General features: G+C 46.5%; 1 protein-coding gene across 1 annotated transcript; it reads left to right on the forward strand.

Moving 5' to 3' along the window:
• Window positions 1-107: 107 nt before the first annotated feature.
• Window positions 108-20,770, forward strand: LOC123879536 (BTB/POZ domain-containing protein 7). Its single transcript, XM_045927304.1, has 31 exons — window positions 108-389; window positions 1,990-2,103; window positions 3,227-3,288; window positions 3,570-3,658; window positions 4,213-4,393; window positions 5,273-5,383; window positions 6,019-6,144; window positions 6,319-6,392; window positions 6,721-6,846; window positions 7,414-7,537; window positions 7,882-8,002; window positions 8,469-8,540; window positions 9,404-9,465; window positions 9,929-10,054; window positions 10,225-10,424; window positions 10,657-10,817; window positions 12,250-12,375; window positions 12,571-12,709; window positions 13,097-13,248; window positions 13,762-13,847; window positions 14,292-14,366; window positions 14,807-14,865; window positions 15,742-15,802; window positions 16,572-16,726; window positions 17,070-17,129; window positions 17,366-17,488; window positions 17,835-17,900; window positions 18,646-18,777; window positions 19,204-19,447; window positions 19,811-19,885; window positions 20,383-20,770. The coding sequence occupies exons 2-30, from the start codon at window positions 2,035-2,037 to the stop codon at window positions 19,857-19,859; spliced, it is 3,231 nt and encodes a 1,076-aa protein (XP_045783260.1). The 5' UTR covers window positions 108-389; window positions 1,990-2,034; the 3' UTR covers window positions 19,860-19,885; window positions 20,383-20,770.

Below are 20,770 nucleotides of genomic sequence, written 5' to 3' on the forward strand. Positions count from 1 at the left end.
AAGTTTCCCTTTGTCACTGTAGTGATTAGAGATAACACGAATTATTATCGTTATGTTGGCACGTCTAATATTTATTTATTAACCCGTCATGTTGGCAGTACTGTCGAATCGCGAGGAGGACATAACGGGTTGTTCTCTTTCGCTGTTTTCTAATCCATAATTTTAACCAAACGAGCTTTATATCGTGACTTATTTGTGTTAAAACTAATCTAAGCCGTATTTAGAAGGTTTCCGTGTAATCGTTAGTTCGATATAACGTGTAGTGATTAGTTAGCTAGCCATACAAGTTGACACATTATGGCGGATTGATTACATATTAAAACAAAAATGTTTGTGTAGATAGTGCGCAAACCGATTGGATTATTATCTTGTGATGACTGGTATCGCTGGTAAGTGCAAGCTTTTATTTAAAAATACTACCTACTTAAGCTTTTAATGATTTTTGACATACTTTTCAGCACCTTTTCAGTACTGTAATATCTCGTAATTTTTGTCAAAGATTCGATAGTAAAGTTGTGTTTTTTACATCTTGTAAGTCGGTTTTTAGGGCAGCATTAGTCAATACGCACTCGAGGCAAGCCCTGTTGACATTTTATTAATGCATATCGCAATAGAACCGTGTCGCAAGATGTAAACTGGGTCATTCGTGGTCCAGGTCAGATGCGCACGCAATGACGTCAAAATAAAGTAACCGCGCCCCCAAATGATCAAAAACATTTCACTTTCGATATAGGTCACTTTCCCACGACGACCTGACGACCTGTCGACGTCACGACTGGTCGGCGACGGTCGTACGAGACTGTCGTACTCCTCACTCCTAAGGGTCGTGACTACTTCAAACTACTTCCAATAATGGTTATGGTTTTCGTACAATAACGATGCGATAGGTTTCCAGATCTCAACTCAACTAATTTCAACTATGGATTTAGGTTTTATAACTACTCCCTTAGGAACTGTTTGATTTCAAGTTTAAAAGCTATCAGCTGACTGAAGATGTAAGCTATCTCTTTGTCAAAGGGTCTAGCTGTACTTCCATGGTGAAACTGCCCCTACAAACTACAAACTGTTACAAACTACAAAATTATATTGTAACCTATGTTATATTGTAGAGGGTGCTAATTTGAGAAGATAATTATCTCTATGTTAATATGATAAGTATTTAATGGAGGAGCTGTTTGAAAAAATGTGGCCAGATATGACTTTTTTCAAAGTGATATATATCTGAGTTCATTTTAAAGCTAGGAAGTTAAAAGATCACTGCCATGCATCTTACTTTTCAAAGTTATGTGCATTTTATTTAAACAACAGCAAGCAAATATTCAATACTCATCAGGGATAATCTATACAAATAATCCTGATGAAATTAAAATAGGTTAGTGAGTACATTATGAATTACGATTTTTAAAGAAAAATTTTTTTCAACATGTCAATGTTAATATTATTTATTATCACAACTAAAAAAAACAGACATGAATACAAGTGTAAATTAAACAATGAACCAAAGAAAAGAAGAAGTGTAAATTAAAAATTTATAACACCCCCGACGAGTGAAGGTTACAGTAACTAGAAAAGAGCTGATAACTTTCAAACGGCTGAACCGATTTTCTTGGATTATAGCTAAGAACACTCTCAATCAAACCACCTTTCAAACAAAAAAAAAACAAAATTAAAATCGGTTCATTAGTTTAGGAACTACAATGCCACAGACAGATACACAGATACACACGTCAAACTTAAGTTAATTTCATTTTATGGTGCGGAGTACATCAAACTTATAACACCCCGCTTCTTGGGTCGGGGTTTAAAAATACACTAATGGTGGAAGAAAATATTGTGAGCAAACCTGCATGACTGTTATAATGTTCTCAAAGGTGTATGAAGTCTACCAATCTTGTCAGTCTCCCTTCTCATTCTGACAGGAGACCAGTTCTCAGTAGTGAGCCGGCCATGGGTTGGCGAAAGTAATTGATTGTTATGTTGTGGCTGCAGAGCGGGCGCGGCTGGGGCGCGCGGCGCGGTGATGCAGGGCGTCCGATGAGCCGGCTTCTCTGCTGCCTGCGCGCGCGCCGGCCCGACATGGGCGCTGCGCTCTCGCATCCACAGGTCAGTCGTGAGCCTAATGTCTGGTACACAGTGCAGCAACTGGCGTCGTTTGGACGTATCATACGAATTACTCGCACTTGTGAGTTATACAGAGCTTGCCTGCTTCCCTTATTCAATCAAGTTCACTCATCGTTGTAGTAATATTGTATACAATAGTTAATAAAGAAACCTGTCAAGTGTGAGTCCGAATTGCGCACGATGGGTTCTGTTTCATCATACAAGAAATAACACTTTTTACTTAATTTTTAAGGTACCTGCCTCGAAAAGAAAAATGGAACTCTTATAGGATTGCTTTGTTGTCTGTCTGTCCGTCTGTCGTGTGTGTCAAGAAAACCTATAAGGTAGGTACTTCCCGTTGACTTAAAATCAATAAATAATAAATAAATAAAATAAATAATAAATAAAGGTTTATTCAGCTCTCATATACAGAATCACACACAAAAACAAAAAAAAAAACAAGAATAACAACAAAGATAAAATCAAACTCGAATATAAATCAAACTCAAAACTAGAAAACACCATTATCCTATTGCTGTGTCTGTGAGCTAAAAGGGCTCTGCCTCAGCAAGATGCTGCAGTATTTGACTACTGCAGCGCTGATTTTCAGGCAGAGCCCTGGTGTCACGACCTGACAACGAAACAGTGCATCTGCATATTAGATTTAATCACAGATATAAAAAGCAACCAAAAAAGAAAAAAGAATTATTAGTAACTAGGGTAGAAAAGATATTATATATATATATATATATATATATATATATATTTATTATACAAATATAAACATGAGTAGGGTCGACATGTCTTCAGCAAGGAATACGATTTATTTATTTTTTATCTTTACTGTAGAAATCATGATTTTTTTTGTGATGTACGACCACAAACTCGTTGTTTTTGGATTTTCCTCTTGGTCTCTTGACTCTAGGTCAACGGGAAATACCCTATAAGTTTTAATTCAATGACGAAGTGATCTTATAAGGGTTCCTTTTTTCCTTTTGAGGTATGGAACCCTAAAAATCTGCCAGTAGTTGGCTAAAAAAGAAATTCTCTGAGGCTGATGAGAAGGGTTGGACCGGAGTTGCCATGTTGGCACGTTGCTGATGATTGACGCGCGTGTTTGTTGCAGGAGGGCGATGCATGTGACGGCGGCATGCCCGCCTCGCCCCCCACCATGGCCGACGTCATACGGTATGTTTTTTTTTCTATAACTCCTGTCACTAATACAAGAGCCGGCTGCTACCTCTAACGTAGTGTCAGAGACGTTTGTACGTTGTAAGTCATACGATATGTCACCTTCGTAAGATATACGTCTGCACAGGAACTTTTCGATCTCCTGTCCTGTTGCACTTATGACCTTTTTCTATAAACACGCCACACACACCATAACCGTGCCACGCGAATGTGAACATTAAGGCGCTAAACAACTTACAACCTTTGATACAGTAGATAAGCATTGATGTATGTTGCAGGGAGCGCAAGAAAAAGGCGGGCGGTGCAGGGCTCGGCACGCTGCGCAGGCGCCTCGCCGCCGCCGCGCGCCGTCCCCACGTCGACAGAGGTGACACTTTCTGTGGAATTTAAGAAAACATTTCGTGCTCGCTATGCTTATTTCCTTCCAATGACACAATAAACATCAAAAATCTGTTTTCATTCCCTTTCAAGTTAGTCCTTGACCGCAATCTCATCTGGTGGTAAGTAATAATGCAGTCTAAGATGGTAACAGGCTAATTTGGAATGGGTATGGCTGCGATAGTTCGGCATTCGGCAAATCAACTGACCACACTATTCGGGATACATTTTTCATTTATTATTTAATAAACCAGTTGGCAGACGTGACACTCTAAACAACGAATAGTCCTCCCAGTGGTGTATTTTATATACCCTGGAAAACTTAACGTAAATTTTAGGAAAAGTATCGCCAAATTTCCTCTATACTATGTCAACTGTCATGTCAAAAGTATGATATGGTACAATTCTTTTGAAATGACAATTATTGACACCAGGTAAAATGGCGAGTCTCAAAAGCGCTCCAACCATTCAGGTTAGCGCAAACGATATTTGCGATATCACGAGTCCCAATAGTAAAGCAAAACCATGACATGAACTGCACAGGTTGCGAGCACGCTCGCTTCATCCGCTCGGTGGTGAGCTCGTGGCGGCTGGCGGAGGTGTTCCTGCTGTGCGAGGAGCTGGAGGCGGGCGCCGCGCTGCGCGACCTCGCCACGCAGGCCGAGCTGGCCCGCGAGCCTGCGCCGGCGCTGCACGCAGACCTGGCCGCGCTCTATCGGGACCGGTGAGTATGTTACTTTGTTGGCCGAGTTTGGCCATGATGGATAACCTCTTTTTTTCAAAGCGGCACATGTATCTCTCTATAACAGTGCTGTCATCCGTACAGTACGCAAAGATGTTGGGATTCAGCAGATCATTTATGTGCAGCAGAAAAAGTGTAGGGGAGAGAATTGCTCCCTGAGGGACACCAGTATTTACTGCCATGAGATCAGGCCAGGAACCATCTTTGACTGCTCGGCATGCTTGTCCATTCAAGAGGTTCCGATACCCTGTTGCAAAGGCTGGTAGATAAGATATCTCATAAACTGGAATAATGCTGTTTGCTGGGTCATGGTCATAGACCTGGTCGAAAGCCTTCGAGACATCAAGTGAGACAGCTAGCGCTTCACTATGCTACTTGTTGGCCTCGCCACAGAAGGGCATACACTGATTTGGTTAATTAATATTTTTTTATTTAAAAAACGTATACCAATCCATACTAATATTATAAATGCGAAAGTTTTTTTTTAAATTAATTATCAAATATTGAATGTTTTACAATCTGCTTTTTACACAACAAAAAAAAAAACCATTAAGGTTTGTCTGTCTGTCTGTCTGCTACGTTTTCACGGCCCAACCGCTGAACTGATTTTAATGAAATTGGGTACAGACATGGGATACATCCCAGGAAGGACATAGGCTACTTTTTATCCCGAAAAATCAAAGAGTTCCAGCGGGATTTAAAAAACCGAAATCCACGCGAGCGAAGCCGCGGGCATCCTCTAGTTATTAATAATTCCTTCATTTGCATTACTCACATCATATTATTGCGTGCACGATTATTCACTTCAATGAAGGTGCGTGCAATGGATAGATGCAAGCATAACACGCGTGTTGCCCGCAGCTGGTGGTGCGACGTGGAGGTGGTGGGCAGCGGCTGGTCGCTGCCGGCGCATCGAGTCATCCTGGCAGCGAGGTGCACGTACTTCAGGGACCTGCTGCAGAGATACCCCAAGTAAGTACCCTCTGCGGTGTACTTTAAAAAAAATTACTAGCCAAGTTTATCATGCTGACTTTTATTCCCCCATCCCCTCCAACTAAGAGTAAAGCTTGTGCTAGGAGTAGGTATGACAATAGTGCAACGGGTGGGGTTTGAACCGCTGACCTTTCGGGTATCAGTCTGTTCCATATAATCAGCTCAAACAGACAAATCATGCTTGCGATATGCACCGTCCACCCTCCCACTGCTAAACATGCAGGAAAAGTTTTTTTTAAATTCAAATTTTGTATAGAAGCAGGCGTTACTTTGCAGAAGTGCATGATATACAAGGAACCAAAAGCTTAATTTGCTATAATCAGCTGAAACTGACAAATCTGTATAGTGCAAGATGCAGCATGCGATATGCATCGCCCGCACTCCCACTGATAAACATGCGTGTTGCATGGTGGTGGTACGTATTGCTTGCTCAATGGTTGGCTTTTCCTTGATGTTTAGCAGTGGGAGGGCGGGTGGTATATATCGCATGCTGCACGTTGTACCATACAGATCTTTTGGTTCCTGGACTTCCGCAAAGTATGCCTGCTTCTATACAGTACATTTCATTACTGAGGGTCGTGCCCCCTGCTACAACTAGGTAATTAATGTTTCAGTTGTGTTCGCGTGCCGCTGGAGGGCGTGGGAGGCTCGTTATCGCGAGCGGAGGCCGACGCAGTGCTGCTCACGTTGTACGCGGGTTCGGTCGCGCCTCGCTTAGCCACCTGCGACGCTTGTGCTGGTGAGTAACACCCAATATTAAACCTGCATGTAAAGCCTGCCAACAATTCTGCACTTGGCCAGCATAGTAGATGGCCATACCCTTCTCATTTTGTGAGGAGACCCCGTGCTCAGTAGTGAGTCATCCTCAGCTATGGATTGCTGATGATGATGATGATGATGATGATGATGAATATCTCGTTTGCAGGCTGGGAGCGAGGCATGAACACAGATGCAGACTTGGACATCATCAGTGTTGAGAACTCCACACGTAAGCGCTTTTTATCCATACCATAATCTATTCTCAATATCACAGAGACAAGTTAGTATAAGCTCTCTCTGTTAAGTAACGAGTAAGACTCTCGTACCGACGATTCCGTACTCGGTACGCGACCTCGAGGTTCATTGACCCTAGCGTCAGTCAGATGTTTTATTTGCAATATATAGTGAAGAGTTTTTATTGTGGTACCTTATCAGTAATCATTTGTACTATCACCTGTCTTCGTTTTTGCTAGCGCTCTGGTAACACCCTGTAGATCTCAAGTGTCTAACTTTAGTTGACATGACCTGCCTGGCATGACATGCCTGTGACGTTGCAGTGCGTCGCGGCTGCTCGTGCGGCGTGGCGAGCCGCGTGGACGCCGCGCGGCTGCGTCGCCTGGGCGACATGCTGGGCTTCTGCGTCGACGCGCTGCATCGCGACATGAGATACCTGCTCGACTCTGGTGAGTTGATGTTATCAAAACTCATTTGATAGGAAAGGCTGATCCCAAAAACCTATGCTGCATAGAATAGAATAGATTTTTATTCAAATAAACTTTCACAAGTGCTTTTGAATCGTCAAAATTGCCACTTATTTTGAATATTGAAACACATTTTAATTTATTTTTTTGTGATGCAGCCACAAATTCACGGTTTTCGGATTTTTCGCCTTCGCCGCCTTGTGCTACAAGACCTACCTGCCTACCTTTCATGATTTTAGGTCAACGAGAAGTACCCTATAGGTTTTCTTGATAGACACGACAGATGGACAGACAGACAGACAACAAAGTGATCCTATAAGGTTCCGTTTTTCCTTTTGAGGTACGGATCCCTAAAAATCATACAAGATGGCGCTATCTGCTATTGTGTCGCGCTCTTACAGTTCTGAAGCTGTATAACCGTGCTATAGAATTAATGAAGTTCAGTTGTTTGGAGATCTCTGGCTGAGTGTACAACGTGTGATGAGTGTACAGTGGTGGTGCACGCGCCCCGGGATGGGAAGAAGCGTACATAGCGGGTGTTGTTTGCAGGCGAGCTGTGCGACGCGCGGCTGTCGTGGTCGGAGGGTCCGGTGGCGAGCTCGTACGGGTTCCGCAGCGCGCTGGAGCTGCCGTGCCACCGCCTGCTGCTGGCTGCCAGGTCCAGGTTCTTTAGGTGACTTGCATTCTTTATTACTACTACGGGAAAGCCAAGAGAAAGGATTATGATTTTAGCAGTCTATATATGTATATATGTAATATTTTATTCTTATTTATTTTAAAGAAAAAAAAGAATATTAGCCAAGCTAATCATGACGAATACTCCCCTTTTCCCCTCCAATTAAGCGTAAAGCTCGTGCCAGGAGTGGGTACGACAATAGCAACGGGTGGGGTTTGAACCTCCGACCTTTCGGAATTCAGTCCGCTCCTCAACCGTTGAGCTATCGCGGCTCTATATACCTATGTATATGTATGTATGTATGTTTGAGTTTTAACTATCGTGAGTGGTTTCCATGTCAGGAGCGTGATGTCGCGGCGCGGGGCGGGCGCCGGCGTGAGCGCGGGCGCGGTGTGCGTGGACGAGAAGGTGTTGCCGCGTCGCTTCGCGCGCGCGTTACTGCACGCCGCCTACACCGACCAGGTGCGTACCGGTACTCCGAATGTACTTATTGCCGGCGCTATGCAGGTATCTACTATAGTACCGCAAGTCACCGCCAAGGTCTGAATCTTTCTTTTTAAAAAAAAATTCAGAGACAAGTTAGCCCTTGACTGAAATCTCACCTGATGGTAAGGGTTAATGCAGTCTAAGATGAAAGTGGGCTAACCTGAAAGGGGTATGGCATCCTTTGTTCTACCTTATACCCTGAATTAACACAGGCTAATTTTTATTCTGGTAAATCAATGAGTTCCCACGGGATTTTCAATAACCAAAATCCACGTGGATGAAGTCACTGATATCACCTATCATCTAGTATATAATAAATAGACTATTAAATAGTGAATCCGGGCATTTCATTTGTTTCCACAAATATTATAAATGCGACATTACGTCGGTCTGTCAGTCACCTTTTCAATAAATGACCGTGTATATGACCACTCGCTTTCAGGTGGACCTGAGCCTCATCAGCAGGAGCTCGTCATCGCCATCCTCCACCAACAGCGCCGGAAGCGGGGGCACGGTGAGTCTACACCTTGCCAATGCCGTCCTGAGGGATATGAACTACTGTAAGGGCTAATCTTCGGAATGGCTGAACCTTTTTTGACAGGACTTTCATAGACAAGTAGTAAAGGAATCCTCAGTGCGTTGATGATGAAATAATTAAACGACACGAGTTCCTTCGTAAAAATTAGTTTTTATTTTTCTCACAACATAAAATAAACAACATCAACAAAACAGTATTGACGTATATATTGAGTGAAGGTATTTCTTTTTTTTTTCGAACATTTATTTTTAAATAAGTATGTGTGTAACCTACATCACTCCCCTCCAGAGGCCGTGTCTACGGACGATAATAATCCGGAAACCGTACTCGTCTACCGGAACGCGTGGTTCGCAATCCGATATTGTCTCCGGCTTGTTGCTGGGGAACATCTGGAGGTTTAGGTTGGGGAGGATTAGGTGGTTTGGCTAAGGGAGTGGAGAGGTGATGACCACAGACTGTCGGAAGGACGAGCGTTGCCATTAGCCATCCTGGTCCTAACGCTACAAGTAGAGTGAGAGGATTAACCAATGAGTAACATAGGCTACTTTTTAACCTACTTTCAAAAAGGAGGAGTTGTCTTTCTTCCTATGTAAATACCCCGAAATCTCCGAGACTTCTGAACCGATTTGCATAGATTTTTCTTTCGATAAAGAAACTCTGCGGAATCAAAGAGTTCCCACGGGATTTTAAAAAAAAACAAACAAAGTCGCGGGAATCATCTAGTTATCAATATCAATCAATAAGCCCACAGTGACTATACATATAGTGTTGTATGTGTTGTGTAGTGTTGTAATATAGTGTTGTGTGGTGTTGTAATATAGTGTTGTGTGGTGTTGCAGTTGCGGGGAGCGCGCGGCGCCGCGGCGCTGGACGACGCGTTCCAGCTCTACGAGATCGCGAGGTGACGTACATCATACAACATACTATGTCATGTATAAGCGGTTCCGTATCTCCAGATACCCTTATACAATCTCTGCCTATCCGCACTTGGCCAGTGTCTTGACTATGGTCATTCTGAGAATAGACCCGTGCTCAGTAGTGAGCCGGCGACGGATTGACTATGATGGTGATACGATCATTTTGTTGTCTGTCTGTCTTTCTATTACGTCTGTCAAGACCGTCAAGGGAATCAAAACCTATAGGGTAGTTTCCGTTGACCTAGGACCATGAAATCTAGCCGGTAGCAATGTCTTATAGAACAATCAAATGGCAAAAAGCCGAATACCGTGAATTTGTGATTAAGTCACAAAAAAGGTTTTTTTTTTTTTTAATTTTTTAAGAACCCTAAAAACTCAAAATCTTAAATTGATTCCACAGATAAAAGTTTAAGAAAAAATCGGTTTTAAATAAATGTTTGTTTGCAGGTTCCTCGAGATGCCGATAGTCGCGCAGGGCTGCGAGGACGCGGCCGCGAGAGCCCTATCGGCGGACACCTTGCCTCGGGTGCTGCGCTGGGCCTCCGCCCCCCACGCTAGCGCTTGGCTACATCGGTGAGCGAAACAGTGATAAGCTTTTCTCCTGTATCTATATAAAATTTATTTATTTTATTAAGAAAGGAACACCAAACAGGTTGTAACTGTATATAGTAATTTATAATAATTGTAAATATGTAATTGTAATTATTTGCGCTCAGAATGAGTACCATTGACGTTGTTGGCAGACAAGCGATGCGGTTCCTGCGCGACGAGTTCCCCGCGATCATGTCGTCGGCGGCGGCCGCGCGGCTGCCGCGCGCGCCGCTCGCCGCCGCGCTCGCGTCGCCCTTCCTGCAGGCCAGCGAGGCGCAGGCGCTGCGCGGCGTGCTGCGCTGGGCGGAGCGCGCGGTGCAGCCGCAGCCGCAATCGCAGCCGCACGCCGCAGGTACCACACTTTTTAGTGCTTGACTAGTTATTGGCACGAACTTAGTGTCACGATATTAATTTTACTATCAATTGCACGTGTAGATGTCTAATAATATTTATAAAATTTCTACTACACTGATCGAGTGAGAACCTCTTTTTTTGGAGGTTGGTTAAAAAGACGCAGACACTTAAATTTAGTGGAGAGAAAAACAACAGAATTGACGCCATTGTAATAACCACTCATGACACAGAGCCGAACGTGGTGTGGCACACGACGCAGTCTGCGCGGCGCGCGGCGCGTGCGCGCGGTCGGCGCGCGCCGGCGGACGCGGCGCTGCGCGAGACCGTCGCGTCGCTGGTGCCGCTGCTGAGGCTGGAGCACCTGCCGCCTGACTGCGACGTCTTACAGCAGGTGACATACGCCGCTGATAACGTATGCTAGTTACTAGCACGCAGTCTGCGCGGCGCGCGGCGCGTGCGCGCGGTCGGCGCGCGCCGGCGGACGCGGCGCTGCGCGAGACCGTCGCGTCGCTGGTGCCGCTGCTGAGGCTGGAGCACCTGCCGCCCGACTGCGACGTCTTACAGCAGGTGACATACGCCGCTGATAACGTATGCTAGTTACTAGCACGCAGTCTGCGCGGCGCGCGGCGCGTGCGCGCGGTCGGCGCGCGCCGGCGGACGCGGCGCTGCGCGAGACCGTCGCGTCGCTGGTGCCGCTGCTGAGGCTGGAGCACCTGCCGCCTGACTGCGACGTCTTACAGCAGGTGACATACGCCGCTGATAACGTATGCTAGTTACTAGCACGCAGTCTGCGCGGCGCGCGGCGCGTGCGCGCGGTCGACGCGCGCCGGCGGACGCGGCGCTGCGCGAGACCGTCGCGTCGCTGGTGCCGCTGCTGAGGCTGGAGCACCTGCCGCCTGACTGCGACGTCTTACAGCAGGTGACATACGCCGCTGATAACGTATGCTAGTTACTAGCACGCAGTCTGCGCGGCGCGCGGCGCGTGCGCGCGGTCGACGCGCGCCGGCGGACGCGGCGCTGCGCGAGACCGTCGCGTCGCTGGTGCCGCTGCTGAGGCTGGAGCACCTGCCGCCTGACTGCGACGTCTTACAGCAGGTGACATACGCCGCTGATAACGTATGCTAGTTACTAGCACGCAGTCTGCGCGGCGCGCGGCGCGTGCGCGCGGTCGGCGCGCGCCGGCGGACGCGGCGCTGCGCGAGACCGTCGCGTCGCTGGTGCCGCTGCTGAGGCTGGAGCACCTGCCGCCCGACTGCGACGTCTTACAGCAGGTGACATACGCCGCTGATAACGTATGCTAGTTACTAGCACGCAGTCTGCGCGGCGCGCGGCGCGTGCGCGCGGTCGACGCGCGCCGGCGGACGCGGCGCTGCGCGAGACCGTCGCGTCGCTGGTGCCGCTGCTGAGGCTGGAGCACCTGCCGCCTGACTGCGACGTCTTACAGCAGGTGACATACGCCGCTGATAACGTATGCTAGTTACTAGCACGCAGTCTGCGCGGCGCGCGGCGCGTGCGCGCGGTCGACGCGCGCCGGCGGACGCGGCGCTGCGCGAGACCGTCGCGTCGCTGGTGCCGCTGCTGAGGCTGGAGCACCTGCCGCCTGACTGCGACGTCTTACAGCAGGTGACATACGCCGCTGATAACGTATGCTAGTTACTAGCAAAAGCCTCGATAGCTCAACGGTTGAGGAGCGGATTGAATTCCGAAAAGTCGACGGTTCGAACTGCACCCGTTGCACTATTGTCGTCCACTCCTGGCATAGGCTTTACGCTTAATTGGAGGGGAGAGGGGAGTAAAAACTAACCCTACAATGTTGTCAGCAGGCTATCAGACGGGGCATCATCACGGCTCCCCCCCACCTGGACCAGGGCTCCTCAGCGGACGCGTGGCTCGGGAGAGGGGCGTTTCGCTCCCCCAGATGTTTCCTGCCCTACCTCGATGAGATCAAGGTGAAAACATTGACTGTTGGAGTTTTTTTTTTCTTCTGTTTATTATGTTTAAAGCAGCTTCTATACCGGTGTATAGCCAAGAAAACCTTGTCGGACTGTATAGATCTAGAACAACAAAGAATAGAATAATAGGTGTAATACGTTTGTATGGAGTAGCGTGTTAGAAGTAACCGTATTGCGTGGCCCTGCGTGCAGGCTCTGCTGGAGGACCAGGCGGTGCCGGAGGTGGAGCTGGCGCGCGCGCGGCGGCAGCGCTACGCGCACCGCATCCCCGACACGCTGTACATGGTGGCCGCCGCCAAGTGCGCGCACGCCGCGCCCAGCGACGCCGACGGTAGGTAGCCACTATGATCATCATCATCATCATTATCAATCCAGTTCAAATTCCTCGGACACGTACGAAGCGATTTGCTTCCTCGTTTCCAACCGAACCGGCGATATGGATCGCCCTTCCAGCATCAGTTTTCCCCTCCATTTTTAGGTTGAGATCTACAGAGCGCACTTTGACTTTAGTCAGACTTAAGACACTGTTAAAACGAGACAGCGTTATACCGCTGGCATAAATCTGTCTCGTTTTAACTGAAACTTAAGTCTAAGCAAAGTCAAAGTGTGCTCTATAGATTTCAATCTTAGTATTTCAACCTTCTATGAGATACTGGCAAGTGACGTTACAATGATTAGTTAAATGTACCAACCTAAGAATGATTACTGTCTCCCATAGGCGAGGCGGTGAGCACGGAGGGCGTGCGCGCGTGCGTGTCGGCGCGCGTGCTCGCGTCGCTGCGCGCGCGCGTCGCCGAGCTGCGCGCGTCGCCGCCTGCCGCGCGCGCGCTGGCGTTGCACGCGGCCGATACGCGCACCGTGCGGAGACAGGTGACATACATACACTACACGTTTTCTTTTCAGGGTTCCGTACCTCAAAAGGAAGGTCTATCTGACAATTTGGGGGAATCAAAACCTATAGTTGTTGACCTAGATTCATGAAAACCGGCAGATGTCCGGCAGGTGCACATAAAAAGAAAAAAATTCGAAAACCCCGAATTTGTGGTCGTATCACAAAAAAAAAAAAAACTAGTTTGCTAAATCACATCATAGATGGCGCTGTCTGAAATTAACTTGCACCGTCATGTATAGTTTTTCTGTGTGTTCTGTTTAATATGTGTATGTTTGTGTGTGCAATAAAGAATTTTAAATAAATAAAAATAAAATAACTTGCAGTATCGTACATAAAGGTGTTGTCTCGTACGATGGTACGGAACCCTTGTGCAAGTCAGACTCTCACTTGACCGTTTTTTAGGGTTCCGTGCCCAAAGTTTGGTAGAACCACAGACGCACGAAACACTATTGCCCTACAAGAACTACATATTGATATGACACTGGTTGCAGATAGCGTTGCGTGCTGTTCGCGAGCGCTCGCTGCCCGACGCGTGCGCCGAGCTGCTGCTCGCCGAGCGCGACGCGCCCGACGATCGGTGAGCACCTTTACATTGCAGTCCTGACCTCTTTTCTTTTATATTCAGATCCAAGTTAGCCCTTGGCTGCAATCTCACCTGGTGGTATGTGATAATACAGTCTAAGATGGAAGCGGATTAACCTGGAAGGCGTATGGCGGTTTTCATTAAATCCATACCACTTTGGTTTCTGCACGGCATCATACCGGAACGCTCAATCGTTTGGCGACACGGCTTTGCCGGTAGGGTGCTAACTAGCCACGGCCGAAGCCTCCCACCAGACCCAGGACCACAGAACTTACCGCTCCGTCAGGGAGGCCGTCAAAAACAGTATATAGTACTAGGTAACAGTATGGTCATCGACAAAGCTAGGTTTGGAAATTCCCTACTTCTAGCGACGACCCGTTAAATAATGCCCTTTCTGAGTGCTTACAGTAAAGATAAAATTGTGTGTTTGTGTGTCAGGGACAGTGACGAGTGGGACCGACGCGGCGGCTCGCACAGCGCGGCGCGCAGCGACCTCGATGACGATTGCTGCCGGTGAGTGGTCGCCGACACATCATTTTTTTTTTAAAATTCTAATACAAGTCAGCCCTGCAATGACACCTGGTGGTAAGTGATGATGATGCAGTCTGAGATGGAAGCGGGTTAACCTGGAAAGAGGTATGGCAGTTTTAATTAAGCTCATACCCCTTTGGTTTCAGTTTTGGGTTGGACAATGACCGCGACTTCGTCCGCGTAGATTTAGGTTTTAAAAATCCCGTGGGAACTCTTTGATTTCCCGGGATATGAAGTAGCCTATGTGTTAATCCAGGATATTATCTATCTCCATTCCAAATTTCAGCCAAATCCGTCAAATAGTTTTTGCGTGGAGGAGTAACAAACATACACACACACATACACACAAACATTGCCTTCATGATATTAGTGTGATAGTGTGATAACAAATTGTATGTGTATATAACCGTACACGTTTGCAGGTCGGGCTCGGGCTCGCTGCGCTGCGCGTCCGGCAGCGTGTCCACGCACGCCTCGCTGGGTACGCTCCCACACATACCTACTCTATTTATTTTCTCTCTCTCGTCTGGCTTTACACTGATTAGCCAATGTCAAGTTTGTAGTTATTTACAAGTTAGGGAAACTATATATATAAGTATGGACCTCGTCGGTGCCGGCGCTCGCCAACACACGCGCGGCGCCCCTTTAGAGCGCTTTCCAGTCAGTTCCACCAATAAACACCAGCAGAACACAAAACCCGGCCACTTTTAACTAAAAAAAGACTCCAAAAAGACATAACACGCGCGCCAGCAAACGCCGCCACAGACGAAGTCCTACCTACTCTATATACCTATACGATATAGGGTCAGACCCTATTCTAAGGTTAAAACATTGACTTTGATTAGACTTAAGTTTCAGTTGAAACGAGACAGATTTATGCCAGCGGTATAACGCTGTCTCGTTCTAACAGACGCTTAAGTCTGAGTATAGTCAAAGTGCGCTCTATAGATATCAGCCTAAGCCTCCGATGTCCATCCGACATCTGTCTGCCCATAATAATTGGGTGTATAGTCGTATTCCTCATTGCTGAGGGTCGTGACTCTTTGCATTAATCATGGTAGGAGTTTCCTCGGAGGGATAATAATGCGGTGGGTTCCCAGATCCTTCCACATACGAGTATCTATAACTCACTAAAAAACGAGATTTCATTTCTTAGGTTTTACAGTTTAGCAGATGTCAGTGATAATAACTCGGATCGAAGTGCTCTCCGAGATACGGAGGAAACGAAAATGCCAAATTTGGACCTCCGAAATCGGTCACTTATCCAGTTACCGACTTGGGTGAACGTTGCTTATCAATGACATTTAATTGAAATGCTTTGTCACTCTATTTATCTGATTATATTGTGTTGTGACAGAGAGTGGTCGCGGTCGCGCGCGACGCGAGCTGCCACAGCGACCGCTGGACGCGCCGCACAGGTATCAGTTTGTTTCATTCATAATATTTACTTTATTACTTCGTCCACGTGGACTACATAAATTTTAACCCCTGTAAGTTGATTTGCTAAACTTAAAGGGACTAGGGTTCCAAAACGCGCCTTTCAAAGCCTTTGTAAAGAGCGCACAGACACAGAGAGACGGAAACACAAAAATTAAAAACAATGTAAGTAGCCATAGATAGTTGTTGACGGCCATAGACCTGTCAGAACGAGAGCGGTGAAGTCACGCGACGACGTTCCAGTTCACGTTACACCCCCTATTTTAACGCCTTTTTTATTCAGATACGCGTTAGCCCCTTACTGCAATCTCACCTGGTGGTAAGTGATGATGCAGTCTAAGATAGTAAAGAGCTGACCTGGAAGGGGTATGGCAGTTTTCATTAAACCAATCCGTTGGTTTCTACACGGCATCGAACCGGAACGCTAAATCGCTTGGTGGCACGGCTTTGCCGGTGGGATGGTAACTAGCCACGACCGAAGCCGCCCACCAGACAAAAGAGAGGGGCTTGGGGTATAATTTAAAAAAATCCTTTCTTAGCAAATGTCTATGTAATAATAGCTATCTGCCCGATCCGGCCATTAGTTTGAGCTGTGCGTTGAACTTTTGTTTTTGAATAAAATAAACTCTTTAAACCTTTTTTTTTAAATAAAAACGAGCAGGTAGGTCACCTGATGTTAAGTGATTACCTCCGTGATGCGTTGCCAGGCTTTAGCCTTGCTTAATCTGCATCTAATTTTTTTATATGTAGGAGTGGAAGCTTCGGTCGCCTGGGGCGGCTGTCGGCCGCAGTGCCCGACGTGGCCATGGCGCCGAATGCCAACACACACCTGCTGACCGCGCGCGACTACCCGCACCCGCACCCGCACGCGCCGCCGCACGCGCGCGCGCCGCACCACCCGCCAGGTCGGTATCCCACACTAACATCATAAGCACTTGAATGACATTGACAGGGGGGCGTAGTTGTAAAACAAAGGCTGCCAGCAAATATAATCTCAATTTTAGAGAACTTGTTGAAAAAATTTTAACGTTGAAAACCAAGTCTGTTTTTTATCTAGTGCTTTGGTCTATAACAACTGGTGAAAAATGTTTCTCTTTAAATTAAATCTATTATTAAATAAATAAATAAAATAAAGTATGTTTGATCTAATTTTAACTGACAGCATGGTAGTGCATATCACATGCTGCATGTTGCGCCATACAGATTTGTTTGGTTCCTTGCTAAGCTGGTTGTTGTTTGTTTTTCCAGAGTTGGGAGCCGTGCTTCAGTTGGATTTAGGCGACGGCGCCACGCACACGCCCAGACCCGGTGAGTGAGTGGGACAGAGAGTGAGTGAATGGTGACTAGAGCGGTGAGGTAGACAGGGACAGTATAGTGGGAGTTTGGAGCTGGAAGGGAGCTGCATCTGACTGGCCCCCATGGCGGAATTTGCTTGACCAAGCCAAGGCCCACCCAGGGCTGTAGTGCTTTGTTGATGTTGACCCGTGCGAAGCCAGGGCGGGTCGCTAGTGTTATATAAAGCTAATGCGGTGTTGTCCACGCAGGCTCGCGGGCGTTGCGCGCGCACGGCGGTCGTGCGCATCGGGAGCACTCTCAGGTCATGTCGTGCGTGCGGCGCGCTGATGACGACGAATTACGGGCTGCTATCGAGCTGTCCGTCATACGAGGTGAGTTACTGGCAGATGTACTTGCGCAGAAAACTTATTCTTAAGGTTCCGTCTCTCAAAAGGAAAAACGGACTTGTTGTCTGTCTGTCGTGTCTGTCAAGAAGACCTATAGGATGCTTCCCGTTGACCTAGAATTATGAAATGTGGCCGGTTGGTAGCTTTTATGGCACTAGTAAAGAAAAAATACGAAAACCGTGAATTTGTGGTTACATAACAAAAAAAAATGTGTTCGTGAACAAATAATAATTAATTAATTAGTATTTGAATTTTCAATAGAGCCGTAATTTTCACTCGTGTTTTAAAAACAAGACTATACACAGATTGTAACATAGTTTGTGTGTTGCAGCGTACTCGTCGCTGCAGGTGGCGCGGCGCTGCGGCACCACGCACGCCGACCTGCTTCCCGCGCCCGGTGAGTGGTCACCGCCCACACACACACACGTGCTCTTTTATTTTATCATATTTACATAATCTTCGATTGATTAATATTTTAAAGGTTTGCACAGCAATTTTTGATATATTTTAAAAATTAAATTAGACTAGATGACGTCCGGGACTTCGTCCGCGTGGATTAAGGGTTTTAAGTCCAGTGGGAACTCTTTGATTTTCCGGGATAAACGTAGCCCATGTCCTTCCCCGGGGTGTAAGCTGATTCTGCACCAAATTTCATCAAAATCGGTTAAACTGTTGGCCCGTGTAAACCTAGCAGACGGAAAAAAAGACACTCTTTCGCATTTATAATACCGATTACAGCCACCGACGAATTTGACCGGTAAGTAACCACTTTGCTTATTTCCTACGACAGACTTATTCTTAGGCTTTGTGCCCTGCCCCCCTGTTGTCGACCGGCTACTCATGGGCCCTAGACGGTTTGGCTTCGGCAACTTAGGGCCAGTACAATTAGTATGGATATATATTTTTTTATTAGCCATGCTAATCATGAGTAATACTCCCTTTTCCCCTCCAATTAAGCGCAAAGCTCGTGCCAAGAGTGGGTACGACAATAGTGCAACGGGTGGGGTTTGAACCGCCGACCTTTCGGAATTCAGTCCGCTCCTCAACCGTTGAGCTATCGAGGCTCTGATATCTCTATTTCCCTGCCATGTCGAGAATGAATAAAGAATGGATATGATTGTCGTTGACATGTTGGTGGTTAGATTTCGCGGTGCACCGCAGTCGCGCGACGCCCAGCCCCTCCGCGCCCGCGACAGTCGCCGCGCCCGCCGCGACTGTCGCAGCGACCGCCGCGACTAACGCGGTCGCCGCGCGCCGCAGGGAGCGACCGCAGCGTGAGTTTACATGTTTATTTTTTTTATGGCTTGACTACAATCAACTACTGGCAAGTGATGATGCAGCCTAAGATTGACCTGCTTTTCCGTTTTATCTTTTACCTTACATAGAACTTAATTAAAATTATACTAATTGTATTGTAACATTATTTAATTGTTGAGATTAGGTTATTTAAACTGTTTAGTATAAAAATAAAGTTCTTAGTAATAATAAAAATAAGAATTTATTTAGTTAAGTAAACTATAAATTAAATGTAAAATTAGTCAGCAAGGGATAACAAGGAAGCTTTTATTTATTTTTGTTTTATCGAGTTCCAAATTACAACGGAAGTTTTTACTTCACAAACTATATTTTTGACATCCAAGGAAACATTCCAAGGTTTAGGTCGTTACATGAAATAAAGCATTACTTTGTTCGCACGGCAGTCCCGGGGGCTGGGGGCACGGAGCGACGGGCCGGCGCCCCGGGCTCCAGCGCTGGCCCGGTCGCCGTGGGCACGCTGGGCCCGGGCGGCACGCACGCCGCGGTCGGCACGCTGGGGCCGGGCGGCACGCACGCGGTGGGGCCGAGCGTGCCGGGCGGTCAGGCCGCGGTGGGCGCCAGCCGCAGCCCCAGCCCGCGCCGAAGCCCCTACCCGCTCTACACGCTTTACACGCACAGAGACTATAGGTATGTACCATAGATTTATCATAGTAGCTATAGATGACAGGTCACTAACAAAATGTCATAGCTCGTTTAATGTGTTATGAAATGATGTGAATTTATTATTTTATGTAGGTCAGCATGTGCCACTTATGATCTTATGTAAAGACTACCACCGGTTCGGAAAGCAGTTCTACTGAAAAGAGCCGGCAAGAAATTCGACAGTTTCTTTCTTTTTTTAACTACAATATGTAAATATGCAATACATAAGCGATGTAACAATCATACCTAAGTATAGATAAAAAAAGTTGATAGCGCGAGTTAGATGAGTACAGTGCTATCTGTGTGCCGGCGGACGAACTACGTGTTAATCAGTGTGTCTGTGGACAGGGCGGGCGCGGCGCCGCGCAGCCGCGCGCACAGCCCCGCCTACGCGTGACGTCACCCGCGGCCCGCCGCACCACGGTCAGTGCGCACACGCATGCAATACACAACTTACACTTCTTAACATTAAAACATTGACTTATAATAATGGGTGTAGACGAGGGCTCACGCACAAAATGACATGCTCAAGTGGCCTGGTTTGCATACATAGGTACTATACACACCTATGTTTCTTATTACGAAATGTTTTATAATATCAACAACTTATTCCTTTAACTATTATCATTTGAGCCCTAATATAATGAAGTCAAATGTTGATTTGACTTGAACAAGATGTATTGATCCATATTTTTATAGAACAACAGTTTTAAAACTTTCTTGAAAGCCAACCAGCCAGTAATTTACAATAAAGTAGGTTGTTATTGCTATTCAATACCATCTATTTCAACAGCTTCAAATCGGCACAAAAGAATTATTGTCATTTTGAATGGCACATCTTTCTAGCGCACTTGTATATATCCATTTTAGTAATAATCTGAATAAAGACTGACTTGACTTTAATAATATTTTGTTTGCAGGGGGAGCGAGTCGGAGCGAGCTTAGCGAAGCGATGCGGAGCGGAGCGATGATCTCACACACACGCAACCCGCGACACTGTGCCCTTACACACACACACAATCAAAATAAAGTTAAAAAGTTAAAATACCCCGTGTCCGGTTTGTATTTTGCACTAAATCATGTCTAAGAAGTCTTTTTTGCAGTAAAACTGTTTCAGGGAATGCTTAAGAATAAGGGCGTTTGTACACTTATTCGTATTCCATTCATTAGGTAAGGATCAAAGTCAGTATCTCTACATAGCATAAAAAAAGTTGCTTCCCACCAGCTGTCCCTCTGTACGCTTAGATCTTTTAAACTACGCCACGGATTTCAACGCGGTTTTGCTATTGTATCGAGAGAGGAAAAAAT

This window comes from Maniola jurtina, chromosome 28, assembly GCF_905333055.1.
Source record: "Maniola jurtina chromosome 28, ilManJurt1.1, whole genome shotgun sequence".
Classification (NCBI taxonomy): domain Eukaryota; kingdom Metazoa; phylum Arthropoda; class Insecta; order Lepidoptera; family Nymphalidae; genus Maniola; species Maniola jurtina.

What these genes read in the sequence shown, in the direction of transcription:
- LOC123879536 (XM_045927304.1), top strand. Translation starts at nt 2,035, where the DNA reads ATGAGCCGGCTTCTCTGCTGCCTGCGCGCGCGCCGGCCCGACATGGGC. An exon ending in GCGCCGGAAGCGGGGGCACG is followed by an intron (nt 8,541 to 9,403) that starts GTGAGTCTACAC and finishes GTGGTGTTGCAG; the next exon opens with TTGCGGGGAGCGCGCGGCGC. An exon ending in CACGCACACGCCCAGACCCG is followed by an intron (nt 17,130 to 17,365) that starts GTGAGTGAGTGG and finishes TTGTCCACGCAG; the next exon opens with GCTCGCGGGCGTTGCGCGCG.